This window comes from Etheostoma cragini, chromosome 2 (genome assembly GCF_013103735.1).
Source record: "Etheostoma cragini isolate CJK2018 chromosome 2, CSU_Ecrag_1.0, whole genome shotgun sequence".
Classification (NCBI taxonomy): Eukaryota; Metazoa; Chordata; class Actinopteri; order Perciformes; family Percidae; genus Etheostoma; species Etheostoma cragini.
The window spans coordinates 5,587,874-5,601,115 of record NC_048408.1 but is presented as its reverse complement, the minus strand read 5'-3'; the positions used below and the strand labels follow the sequence as shown (position 1 = coordinate 5,601,115).

Here is a 13,242-nt window from a genome sequence, read left to right as displayed (position 1 = left end):
ATGATAAAAGATTGTTTTTAGGGTATTTTATGGCTAATTTAATACACGGGTCCAAAATGACCCGCTAACACTTCAGATAGCAGCAGAAAGCTAACACCAGAGGAAGGTTAACGTAGTGTTGGAAACGTCAAAAAAAGTGACAAACATTGAAAAAAGTGTTGAAAAAAGGCACAAAAACATAAGAAAAAGTTAAAAATATTGATTAAAAAAGCATCAACAAAATTGTCATTTTCAATTTTGACGAGAAAACAACACAAGGGTTAATTTACAATAAGCCTTAACCTTATTGGACACCTCATATTTTGTATGTGATACTGTCATTGAGGAGGGATTTTCCCAGAAAGGAAACTATTTTACTCGGCAAAGTGTTCCAAACAGGCAGGCCTTCCTTAAACACCCATTTCCATTCAAAGATAAAAGCATGAATTGTTTTCCTTACTGAGCTAATGGGCACGGGTTTCAGGAAGTGATAGATGAGTACATGCTGGATGTCTCTACAAATGAAATCTAAGAACGAGTGTCAAGTGGACAAAATGTATTTCATATTTCATTTTGGGAACTCATTCATTTTTTGCATCACCTTAGTTTTGAAAGACATTTTGCAGTTCAGTGATTAATGCTGTGGTTTTAAGTTTAACACGTTTGGCAACCCATGCTGCCAAGCCTTATTGCTAATTGCTTTATTTGGCATATTTATTATTATTAGTCTGTCAGTAAAGAAATGGACAACACAATTCTAAGAAATGTGAAACTCTCATCACAGCTCCCCAAGCTTTGACTAAGTCCTCTATATCCTGGGTACAGGTCAGGGTGAGAGGTATCAAATGACAAAAAAAACATCTAAGCCAGGGTGGCAAACTAATTTAAGTTCATGGACCAAAACAGCGAGTAAAACCCTTGCGTAATTACCAATTTATAACTACATATTTGTCCCTTAAAGGATTACAAGTACATAATGAACAATATATTTACAAGTGATGACCAATTCAATTCAGTTAAATTTTATTTATAGTATCAATTCTTAACAAGACATATCTAGAGACACTTTACAGATAGAGTAGGTCTAGACCACAGTCTATAATTTATAAGGACCCAACAGTTCTAGTAGTTTCCTCCAGAGCAAGCAACAGTGCGACAGTGGCGAGGAAAAACTTCCTTTTAGGCAGAAACCTGGGACAGACCCAGATCGTTGCTTGTCAATTGTATCGTACTCTGGAAACTGTTTTTAACTCCCTATTAATTGTAGCACTTTGAGATTTCTTTTTGAAATGTGAAGGGCATTATAAATAAAATGTATTATTATTACCCAGGCTCTTGGTAGGTGGTGTCCGACGGGCGGGTTGGGGTAAGAATGAAAAGTGGTAATGTCAGTCACTGTAAAAGATAGTGGAACAGTGACAACCTGAGATATCTTAAAGAAGAAGTGCAATTTCAACAATACGTTTGATGGAACAGGAAATAGTGGTGCTGAATATTACATTTATTGACTGAAAGGTGCTCTGAACACACCAAAAACACTTTTTGACTAAGACATTTCGTACAGTGGGCCCCAGGGTTATGTTTGACTCTCCATATCTAAGCTATTCCACTCTACATGTGTTTGTATAAAGATCACAAATCGTGTTTTTAGTGTGCGTCACTTCCCAGTTGCAGTAAAGTGGGTCCTCAAGGTGTGCCCTCCTTATTTAGTTTATGATGAAATCCAGGTCTTCCCTTCCAGTGTAATCAGATTGTGTAGAACTGATAATGAAATGACTAGGGAGATAGCATGAATGTACGCACACACACACACACACACACACACACACACACACACACACACACACACACGCACACACACACAGACACACACACAGACACACCCTCTAATAGACACACCCACCCACCCACCCACCCACACCACGCACACACACACATATAATTACACAAAAGGAGTGGTGGGGCTGCATGCTACACTTCCTTAAGAGTCACTGGAGCCATTATAGCTGGGAAACCTCAAGGTAGGATTGTAGTTTTCAAAAGTTACAGTTTGTTAATTAAATTGACAAGTAAAGGATGGGTGCTATGTTTTATCAGATTGTGTATTTCTTTGGCAGGGAAGGGAAAGGAGTCTGTATTTATATTAAAATCCAATATTTCTGTTTTGCTTAAATCAACCTTCAAGTATTTGTTAGAATTCATTTGTACATTTAGTTTTTTGTAAACATGTTATATTTTAATATATAAAATAATATGGTAATTTATTTTGTTTTAGCACCTTATGCTACTCTTTTATTTTACTCATTAAAACAATTTTAAACATAAGAGTTGTAACATTTTGCGCAGATGGCTTTCAGTTCACTATTTAAATCATCACTGAGAAATCTGTGTGAATAGCAAACAAAGGACAAAGCAAAAAGTGCAAATATTATGTTTGGTGGGAAGTGGCCCATCAGCATATTCTTACAAAACATGCGTCAGTTTATGGTCTATTTTATGAACTCCTTATGTCACGTTCAGTTTGCTACATTGAATAACTTTAATGTTAGAAATTTTCTAGAAAGAATTGACCTAAACATTATCTCTGAAGGGATTCCACAGACAAAGAAAAAAAATCTTGTTTTGTGCTGGTTTTCTACCTTCAGGTAAACCTCATTTTGAATTATGGCTGCCGGTAATCATTACCATATCACATTATGTGACTTGTTCCTGAGCGTTTTCCTTTTTCTGTGTCTTTTCTTTGTCGTTATCTGATTCTAATGTGTCTTCTAATATATCATCTTCAGTTGAATTCCCTGTTGTATTCCATCATTTATCATTTAACCAACCTGATACTAATATCTAATCCTTTTCTCTTTGTCTTCCTGTAGATTGATCATGACTTCAGTGCTGGGCATAGCCCTGCTGTTTCTGGTCCTATCAGGGCCCACAGTGGCCTTTGTCCCCATTGGAGGTGGGACGTCCAATCATGTCAGCATTACAGGGACAGCTCTTTTGAAAAAAGTGATGGAGACATGTCGTGCAGTGGCTGAGGCAAATCATTATGAATTCAAACCAACGGTAGGATGGACGATAACTTGTGATTGTGACAGCGCAAACACAGTCAAACAAAACGAAAAAACTCAAATCTGGATATAAAACACAACACATGGAAAGAAAGAGAAGAACACAGACTGTATGCTGGATAAAAGCTTACTTTAGTTTGCCATAATCGCACAAGATTATTTTTTTGTATTTAAAGAATGCTGAAGCCGAGAATGAGGTAAGAAAGAGGCTTATGGCAGTTGTTTTTATATGGAACAGCAGCCATAGGATGCAGAAGCTGATTTTAGTTTTTTTTTCCACGCTAGCATTGTGGCTCTAAGGGTTGTAATATTGGTCTGGGTTAGTTTTACACACCTTTGAAACAAAACTACTTAACTTTTTGGCAACAAAAATAGTCACGGTCAGAAAAATATCAGGAATCGGCTCAAAATGAGTCACGTAAAACTATTAAAATGTGGACATAATGAGACGTCACAGACGTCATTGTTTCCTAGACTAAGGTCCGTAAGATTTCGGTTAATTTCAAAATGACTAGAATTTTGGTTTTACATGGGAAATGAACCCCTGTCTCTTGAGTAACAGTCCTGTTGAATTGATACCTACACCACCCTAACCTAACTCCCTCGTTATTATATTCAAAGATGTCTTTCTTAAACTTTGTCACCTCATGTCCTCATTTAAAATAACTACAGCCACGGGAGGTTGCCACCTACGTACCTAGAAACGTAATTTGTTTCTAGGTACGTAGAAACAAAGCGTCATTCTTGAACGTAGTTACTGGACGTAACTAGCATTCTCCGTCCAGCTCGTACGATTGCACCAGGCTCTTAAAACTCTGATCAAACTGTCAAACTACGCACTGCAAAATACAAATACATCTAGGAATCCTGATTCTGTTACTGTATTGCATATTTCTTGTCTCAAATGTTTAAATTTGTTTACTGTTTAGCTATCATTTGAAAAGAGTTTGCGACCCATCCACCATTTTTGTTGGACAAATACGGACCATGATATTTGGTACAGACATTCATGGTTCACTCAATAAACATAACATCTGTATTGACATTATTATGGAACTAATGTGGATGATAACATCGGAAATAAATCTTCTTTAATCACCTTGTTTTAGGCTACATTCACAGTGTTATGTTTTGGTTTAAAAAGCGAGTATCTTTTATTACTAACACCAATGTTCCGCCCCCATATTCGGTCATCTGGTCTCGTTCTCTGAGACTGATGGGGTTTTTCCTCTACATGGTACGTCCTTTACTCGCCTCGGGTTTACGCGCCTTTTAAGGTTTTCCATTACAAATTTAGTCCGTGATACCAAAAGGTGACGTGAAAACCTGCACACTTCTGATTGGTCAAAGAAAATTGTCACTTATTACTGTGTCATCCTTGCTAGAGACAGACGTGTTCAAATTGTTTAGCCAGCATTTTATTTATTTTTGGCTACCTCCGGCTTCTTTTGAAACTAAATTTGCTTTCTGGCTGTGGCAACAACCACATCCCGACAATCAAAACCAACACACCTTTGATGTTCTGTGTGTGTCGCGGTCAGGGCAGTTTGCTGCTATGACGACCAGCCACGCTTGCCTCAAGCATGATGCGGTACTAATCTGCAATGGAAAAAAGGAGAACGGGCCACCGCGTCTCAGTCGAGCTGAGTCGACCAGGTACCATGTGATGGAAAAACGCCATCAACTTCTAATGTTACCGTGGCAACTACTAACAATGCCTCTTGTTTCCCCCGGCACATGCATGCCCAGTTTATGAGAATGTTGTTGAGATACACGGTTTGGGCCTGCTAGCGGAAACAGAGATTAGATCTTCTACTGGAGCTAAGAACACTTATGTGCACAGAGATTGCTTTTGGCTCAAAACTCAGCTTAAAATCCAAAATGTAGCAAAGTAAGTGTAGCCTTAGACACTTTGTGACAAACATCACTCCATTCTGGAGCTCCATGTTGGAACTGAAACCTCAAGCCTTTGACCTCTGACTACAGGGTTCGTCTCCTGAAGAGCTGGTCCAGGCCTGTCTAGGTCCCACAGCAACAGGACTAGTATCCGGTGCCAAGTTTCATTCTGCCCTTCAAGAGATCTACAACCAGAATGGACTGGTAGACCGTGACTTTATTAACAGGTTTGAAAAACAAACAACTACTACAAATCCATGAAATAAAAGGTCTATGTTGCCAAGCTTTAAGGACGATTTTACTTTTACACTCACAATTTTGTGAATCATTCTTTCAGTGCTCCACACCACTTCAACTCAGAGGCCTTTCTGGAGGGACGGGGCTTAATCACCGAGGGTATGGTGGCCATAAAGGCTAACATTCGCAAGCAGAATTTTCAGGCTGCCAGGGAAACACTGGGCAGAGTCCTTCATACACTACAGGTGAGACGGGTGGAAAGAATCTAGGTTAGACGAGGTAGAATAAACGAGAAAGGAGACTGGATGGGGGAAAGCTTCTACAGATATCATAACTCACTGTCTATATGCATGTATAAAAGTGCTATTGTGTGTGTTTCTATCCACTGTCAGGACTTCTACAGCCACAGTAACTGGGTGGAGCTAGGATACAAAGAGCCATACATCAACCTCATACGCCCAGACCTTCCTCTGGAAGACCTGGCAGGTGTGTGTGTGTGTGTGTGTGTGTGTGTGTGTGAATTTGTATTAGAAATTTTGTGTATTTTACTCCACTACATTCATTTGACAGCTTTAATAGCTAGTTACCAAATTAAAATATTTGCACACAAAACAAATGCAGTTAATAAAATACTGTTTTATAAAAATTCAACTACCCAACATTATATAGACCTACAAGCACAGCTGATTATTGGATGATTAGACGATTAAACACTTTTGTGTCTGAGTTTGTATTGATCGTTTCCAGTTCCAAAAATGTGTTTTTTTGCATTGAGTACTTTAAGTACATTTTCCTGATTATACTTACATACTTTTCCTTAAGTAACCTTTTCAATGCAGGACTTTTACTTGTAATAGTCTTTTTACTTTTTGTTGTTAGTTCTTTGACTCAAGTAAAGGATCAGAATATTTCTTCTAGAGCTCCTTGAATTACCCGTATAATTGTAGGTAAAACTCAATCAACAGACCAAAGAGCAGTGAGCGCGACAGAGTTTGGTTTTGGCTTTATGCCATGGGCACCGAGAGATTCTGATTGGCTGCCGGGTGTGCATTTATTTTAGATAACCATATGACTCTGACATAGCATCCTATCACTGTTCTAACATATACCATAACGCAGATATCAACCTAACGTTTACTGATTGTGCATCTTGTGTGCTTGTGTAGATGTCAACACTCCCACCTGTAAGGACTGTCCCAGTGGAAAATGCACCAATTCCATCCTCTCCAGCATCCTGCAGGAGAGGAAACTCACATCAGGCTACATGGGAATCTTCTCTGCTGCCAAGCCCAAGGGTACCAGAGACAAACATTTTTCCAAAGTTTGGACAATATTTGAACATGGAGCCTAAACCATGCTCATATGTTGTTACCAGTGGAGTCTGCATCATAGTTTAATAACCCTCAACAATAAAATGAACTTTCACAGCTGTTCAAAATAGGTGAGGGTTTACACAAGACCCTTATTTCTTGCATGAATGACTTGGCAAACTATATTTCATTTAGGTAGAATGCTGACTTATATAAGAGGCCACATTTAGAATGAAGTCATTAATTTGTCCAAAAACAGAATGACTATCAGCCAAGTCCCATACCTTAAAATATTGTTTTTTGTAGATATGCTTATTTGCTTCCTTGCCAAGATTAGAGGAGAAGAGTGATACCACTTTTGTCAGTTCAATGTGTCGTGTCTACAGTTTTTGGTAATCCAGGATTCTCTCGCAAGATGGTTGAGGCTAGGCGTTGGCCTTGAAAGGTTAGGGTGAGATGGTTAAAGTCTCCCTCCACTCAAAAATGTTTTTCTTGTTTATGTCAACCAGAATGAACTGTGAAGGAAAGAACCTTGACCATACTGACTTGAATCCATGCAAAGTTTGTCACTAGAGATGTGTTTTCACAATCCTCCCCTGTGAAGGGGATGTCTGTGTCTGCCCCCCTTAAATCAAAGATTCAAATGTATTCTGGGCAACCTTGATTAGGTACGTCACTAATACGTAAACCAATTTCTGTTAAGTATGCAGCAGACAGTCTTTGCACTGTCAGCCACTGCCAATTACAAGCTAACTATATAAACAACCCTTTATTTCTGAGATAGTTCAGGTACCTGGACTTCCCTCACTTTGGACGATGTCCGTCACCTTTCACTTTTTTTGGATGTGGGGGAAGGTCTGACAATGCGAGACTACAAGCTTACAAGCTAACAAACAAGATGCTAACTACACTTGCCCTTCTGATAAGTCTGCTATTTACAGATTTTGGTGCACAACAGACTCTGACTGATGCCTGGTTCAGACAAAACACCAAAACTATTGTTGCAGATTGTGAGCTCGTGGAGCTTTGCCAGCAGGCTGCCCCCCTGTGGAGCTCTGCAAAAGGGCTGCCCGGGCTCCGTGAGACGGCTGTCCGCCAGCAAGGCTCCGCGAGATTGCCGCAAGAACCTGTCAAACTGCCTGTCAAACTGGAGTTCAAACTAAAGAACAAGGAAATAAATATTATGCTTAACCATAACAAATGCCCAGTATTAATGGGGTTTTAATGACGTTTAAAATGAAAATCCAGATGAAGCACTCATAAGGCAGTTATCTCAAACACATTTGTTCTACCTTGAGTGCAAGACATTTTGCAGGGAAATACAGTCTACCTAGGAAAGCACACTTGAAAACATAACAGGCACAAGTCCACTATTTCTAAAAATGTAAACCTGTTCCCTCTGCCCTTTGCCAGGTAAATGCAGCCATGGCGGTGCAACTGACCTGACTAGCACAACAGTTCCTCGTGGCGGCATCAGCAAAGACGAGCGCCACTCGGACAACAAGGCCCTCCACGATGTTGCTGTAAATGCAGCCACGGAGGCCAGCCTCCAGCTGCTGCAGGACATCCGATTAACTGCCGGGGACAAGGAATTTTTGAGGTATTAACTTTAGACACAAAAAATATCTCAATCCTGTGTTGATCTTGAATCGCAAAGTTTGCAAAGCAGCACGATGTCACTGTCAGAACTGAGAGGGATGCAAGACTTACCTGACCTTTAATTCTTCACTCTCTCTTTCTTTCTCACAGAATGATGGGGATCGCCCGCTCATCCGTTGTCTGCTTTGTTATTGACACCACGGGCAGTATGTCAGATGACATCGCTGAAGCCAGGGAGATTGTAAACGAAATCATTGACAGCAAAAAAGGAACACAGGACGAGCCATCTGAGTACATTCTGGTGCCTTTCAATGACCCCGGTATGAACTCTTCTACCTTACTGACATTGTTAAGGAATCAATGAGTTGAGATAGGGTTTTTTCAGACCTATAGTTTGTTTGTTCTCATCCAAATCGGTTAACGAGTTGAAAAATTTGGAGTGATTTCTCCTTGGTTTTGTTTTGTCTTACACCTGGAAAAGTCCAAGCGTACCAAAATTTGCCACTACAAACCACACGAGTAGGTTCACACCCGTGTTGGTCAGATGTGTCTTAGGGGGGAACAGGAAGGTAAATACAAGAAGAAGGTCCTGTGTTCTGGGCTTACGCATATTTCTTACATCTCCATGATAAAATCAGCCATTTTCATTTAAATAATCAGAAATTGTTTCAGAAGCAACCTTACTACGTCTGCTCTGGTCACCGAGTGCTCTGCCGCTGTCTTTCTCAAACTTTTATGCTCTTAGGTAAAGTTAGATTTGGCAAACTGTGGTGCATACTGTAAATCTGTATATATATTTTGTTAACATTTGGGGCTCAGCCCATACCTTTTTGAGCCTGGGTCCATGCCTTTTGAAGGTTTCTTTCCCATTTGTGGCAGCTTTATGCACAATTTTCCATGCAAGTTGCTAATAGAATACTTAGAAATCTTAACATCATTGGGAAAAAATTGTCTAACAACAATGAAAACACTACTATGGGGACTAACATTACAACACGCAAATACAATTGAACTAAATCCAGAAAATTCTCAGATTTCCAGTCAGACCAATTTATGCAATTTCAACATGTTTACGGACCCCAATAAACAATTTAACCTACTTTTAAGCATTATTAAGACATTTTCCCGACAAGCTAGCATGACAGGGTACCACTGGATTCTTTAGGTTGTCTAGTTTCATGTGATACAAACAAATTCCCACTATTATTACAATGAAACCCCCATCAGCTTTTGGTTCTGTAGTAAAGACAGATATTTAATCCAAATAATAATAACAATGATAATAATAATACATTTTTATTTACGGGCACTCAAGGACACCTTACAGTAAAAACAAGCCACAAATACAGTTTAAAAGGCAAATATAATTAAATTAAAACAAACACATTTAAAAGATTGAGATAAAAAATTAAAAGAAAGCAATCTATCCATTATTTTGATGGAGAATTGAGTCGCGTAGAGTTAGCCCTTCAGGAAAAGGTGGGTTTTAGAGGTGAGTAGAGACTCTTGGCACTTAGCCCCTTTTCTGTGCTCTGTATGTAGCATTTGGACCACCGATCAGGACAACAGACCCTAATAAGATGAAAGAAGAAGTGGAGAAGCTCACAGCCACGGGAGGTGGGGATGTCCCTGAGATGTGCCTGTCTGGACTTCAGGTACCAAAGCTATGATAATGTCTAACTAGGGTGGTTGAATATTTTATTGGACCCCTCAAAGACTGTGGTGATAAATAATTGTCTATATCCATTGTTTTATATCTCCAGCTGGCTCTGACCAATGCCCCTGCCTCCTCCCACATCTATGTTTTCACTGATGCTGTAGCCAAAGACATTGCCCTCAAGGACACTATTGTCGCTCTCATCAGGAGCTCCAAGTCGACGGTAAATACTGACGGACACCCTATGATGCCCTACGCTAACTAACCCTGAGACTGCATCCGAAATCGCCTACAACGCAATACATTCTCAATATTTATACTTTAGTTCAACATACTTTTGTGTAGATAAACAGTAGTGTGTATCTTTTTGGGGCACTAAGTTGTAATTTTCAGCGTTTCATGAAAGCCTCCTTGCCGGTTGGGGAAGCGTAACCATGGTAGCCCCTGCAGACCTTAGCTCTAGTGGCATTGCAAGATAATGCTTAAATTACTGAAAAAGCTAAGCAATAAGACAAAATCCGTTTGTCTGTTTAAAAATGTTGTCGTTACAACGAATTGCATTGTGTGATACTTATGCGGGGCATATTGTTATATTTCACTGGAAATAGTATACAATTCATGTACTATCGGCTTCATTCTAAGATTTCAGACATCTCACATACTGTTTCAGCCTACTAAATATAGCATGCTAGTATGGAATTTCAGACACATCAGTTTAACTTAAATGGATCTGCAAAGTCTTGGTTTATAATCTCAACATCCAATGATCTCCACAGGTGTCATTCTTCATGACCGCGGGCGAAGGTAGGCGCCGGCGTTCCCTCAGCGCTGCCTCTTCCTTCGAAGATTACATTGAGCTGGCGTTGGCCTCTGGAGGCCAGGCCATCCAGGTGTCTAAGGCACATTTGCCTGAGGCCACAGATGTCATCCTTGACACCTCGACTTCAGCTCTGGTAAAAGTGTACTATCATTCTGTAGTCATTCTGTACTATTTGAGGCATGTAGCACTCCCTAACAGAGCAGTAAGGCAAAATAAAGCGGTAAATTATTGTGCTCTTCTTATTCTCCCTTCTTCCTTAGGTGACAGTTCTTCAACGAGCAAGGAACCCTGGGATTCAGGAGACCTTCCCCTTCATGGTGGATGAATCTCTAAATAATATCACTATTTACATCACAGGAACATCCATCAGCTTTATAATAACCAACCCTGCAGGTAACATACCATTCCCCATGCAGGGTCTTCCCCAGAGACTCGTTCTTTTTCTTGCTGACAATATTATTGTTATGTGATACACATTTGTGACAACTGAATGCATGATAACACATTCCAGGTGTGAACCAGAGCAGCAATGAGGAAATAGGTAAACTAGGGACCATAAAGACAGTGGGCAACCTGAGGAGAATCCGTTTTAACTCGGCCACACAGACAGGAACCTGGCAGATCAGCATCACCTCCAGCCAACCATACACACTTAAAGTCACAGGTCAGATACTCAGTTCCTTTCACTTGCTCTTTCTACATAGAAATGCTATTAAAATTGTGTCGTTTGACTTAGACACTTTATAACTAGATAGAAGAAATAGTACAACATTGAGAGATTAATGCTTATTTGCTTTCTTGTTGAGAATGAAAGCTATCCAGTGGATATAAGGCTAGAATAAGTAGCATAAAGACTAGAAATGGGGAAAATAGCCAGCATGTCCAAGAGTGGTCAACCTGAGGTAATTTCTTCAAATTCCACTTGGCTTGTATCAGGTCAGATTTGCTAAAATTTCCAGCAGTTTTTTGATTTTGTTGTTTAATGCAGACCCTATAGTGTGTGAAATTCCACAAATAATGCATGGCCTGTGTACCGCTTTGTGTGACTGCCATCTTTTGGATACATAATCAATTAACACTCACTTAATTTGTTAAGTTTTGAAAAATCTTTCAGTGTGTGTAATCAGATACTGCCTTTCTAATGTATCTTCTGTCAAAAAAGCAAAAAGTCAAACTAATCCTTTAAGGCAATCGAAGCTCAGGTTTGCACTGCCCTTTATTATGTTGTAACTGTTTTTTAATCAGTAGCATTTTTACTTAACATTCTATTCCTACTGCGTATCGGTCCAAGCAGACCATGTACATTCATTTAGCTTCTGTTGTTAAATTAATATGACACAATTATTACTCACCTGTTGTCAGACTTAATCCAGTTTTTAAACATTTGTATCTGTGCTTGTGTTTCCAGGCCAGAGTACCATTACCTTCATCTATGAGTTTGTCGAAAGCTTCGCCGGACCCCACCCAGGTTATGCTGTCCTCAGCGGGCGTCCACAAGCAGGTACACTCCATGCCATAAAGCAATTTAAGGGTTTTAAAACAGTAGTTAGATGTACCTCATTAACCTCATGTACATCATGTACATTGTAACGGAAAGAACGTAATTATGTGTCATAATCAATCAGAAATGTGAGTGTGTAATTAGGAGTCTCTATAGGAACTTATGGAGCAGGCTTTTGTATTGTCTATGTAGCGTATTTTCCGGACTATGAGTCGCTCCGGAGTATAACTCGCATCAGTCAAAAAATACATCATGAAGAATAAAATAACATATAAGTTGCACTGGACTATAAGTCACATTTATTTAAAAATTTATTTCACAAAATCCAAGACCAAGAACAGACATTTAATCAGGAAAGTTGAAAGTTATTCATTGACACGATAGCACAAAGAACAACAGGCTGAATAGGTGTCAAGTATGTTAACGTCACACATAAACAGTTATTCGGCCACACAGCAGCATAAAGAACATACCTGGGAGGCTGAATAGGCTAAATTAACATAACAAGCCAGTTACAGGTAAGCAAGTTCACCAAGCTTCTCATCTCATTGCACATCACTGAATTAACTGAATTCTATATCCTCTGTGTCGCTGCTGAACAACTCCAACAACTCCAGAGGAAGATAATAAACCGTCTCCTCTTAACCTTCAATGGTTCAGTTAATTTTTCAGGGGTACAGGAGCAGCATAGTTGTCACAAACCTAGATCACCCTCTAGGCTGTAGAAGGTAAAGTTTACTCCTTGGTTCATGTCAGTCTGTATGAATTAACATTTTAAAACACATACAATTATATACAAAGTCGCACCTGACCATAAGTTGCAGGACCAGCCAAACTATGAAAACAAGTGTGATTTATAGTCCGGAAAATATGGTAATTATATCTGATTTTTTCCAGTCTTAACACAGGTGTCAATGTTTTAGCAGTGTTTTTAACCCAAAATACCAAGCATCCCAAATATTGTCTGTGAGATTGTTTGATGCCACAATGCACGGCCTCCGTGCTAGAATAACATCAATTAAAAGTGAAAAACAATTAAGTCACCAAAGCTATAAGCTAAACTCTTGCTGCATAGATGTCTAGCTTTAGCAACGGTTATAATTAATATTTTAATATCAATCAGGGTATAACATGACTACTTGTCTGTAAAACAACCAGACAATAATCACCCGACTCAG

At 39.4% G+C, this 13,242-nt stretch overlaps 1 protein-coding gene across 2 annotated transcripts in view; it reads left to right on the top strand.

Annotated features, from left to right (window-relative positions):
• Positions 1 to 13,242, top strand: part of vwa11 (von Willebrand factor A domain containing 11) — a 33,505-nt gene that overhangs the window by 16,679 nt on the left and 3,584 nt on the right. The window contains exons 1-14 of one of the 2 annotated variants that reach the window (XM_034860656.1): positions 1,934 to 2,000; positions 2,850 to 3,039; positions 5,031 to 5,167; positions 5,278 to 5,422; positions 5,570 to 5,663; positions 6,344 to 6,472; positions 7,901 to 8,087; positions 8,237 to 8,406; positions 9,629 to 9,741; positions 9,850 to 9,966; positions 10,520 to 10,696; positions 10,824 to 10,956; positions 11,075 to 11,227; positions 11,972 to 12,064. In XM_034860656.1, coding sequence (XP_034716547.1) covers positions 1,948 to 2,000; positions 2,850 to 3,039; positions 5,031 to 5,167; positions 5,278 to 5,422; positions 5,570 to 5,663; positions 6,344 to 6,472; positions 7,901 to 8,087; positions 8,237 to 8,406; positions 9,629 to 9,741; positions 9,850 to 9,966; positions 10,520 to 10,696; positions 10,824 to 10,956; positions 11,075 to 11,227; positions 11,972 to 12,064 — 1,891 coding nt within the window. In that variant the 5' untranslated portion in view covers positions 1,934 to 1,947. Of the gene's footprint in view, positions 1 to 1,933; positions 2,001 to 2,849; positions 3,040 to 5,030; positions 5,168 to 5,277; positions 5,423 to 5,569; positions 5,664 to 6,343; positions 6,473 to 7,900; positions 8,088 to 8,236; positions 8,407 to 9,628; positions 9,742 to 9,849; positions 9,967 to 10,519; positions 10,697 to 10,823; positions 10,957 to 11,074; positions 11,228 to 11,971; positions 12,065 to 13,242 lie in introns of those variants that run through there. The other variant, XM_034860665.1, reaches the window with a different exon arrangement.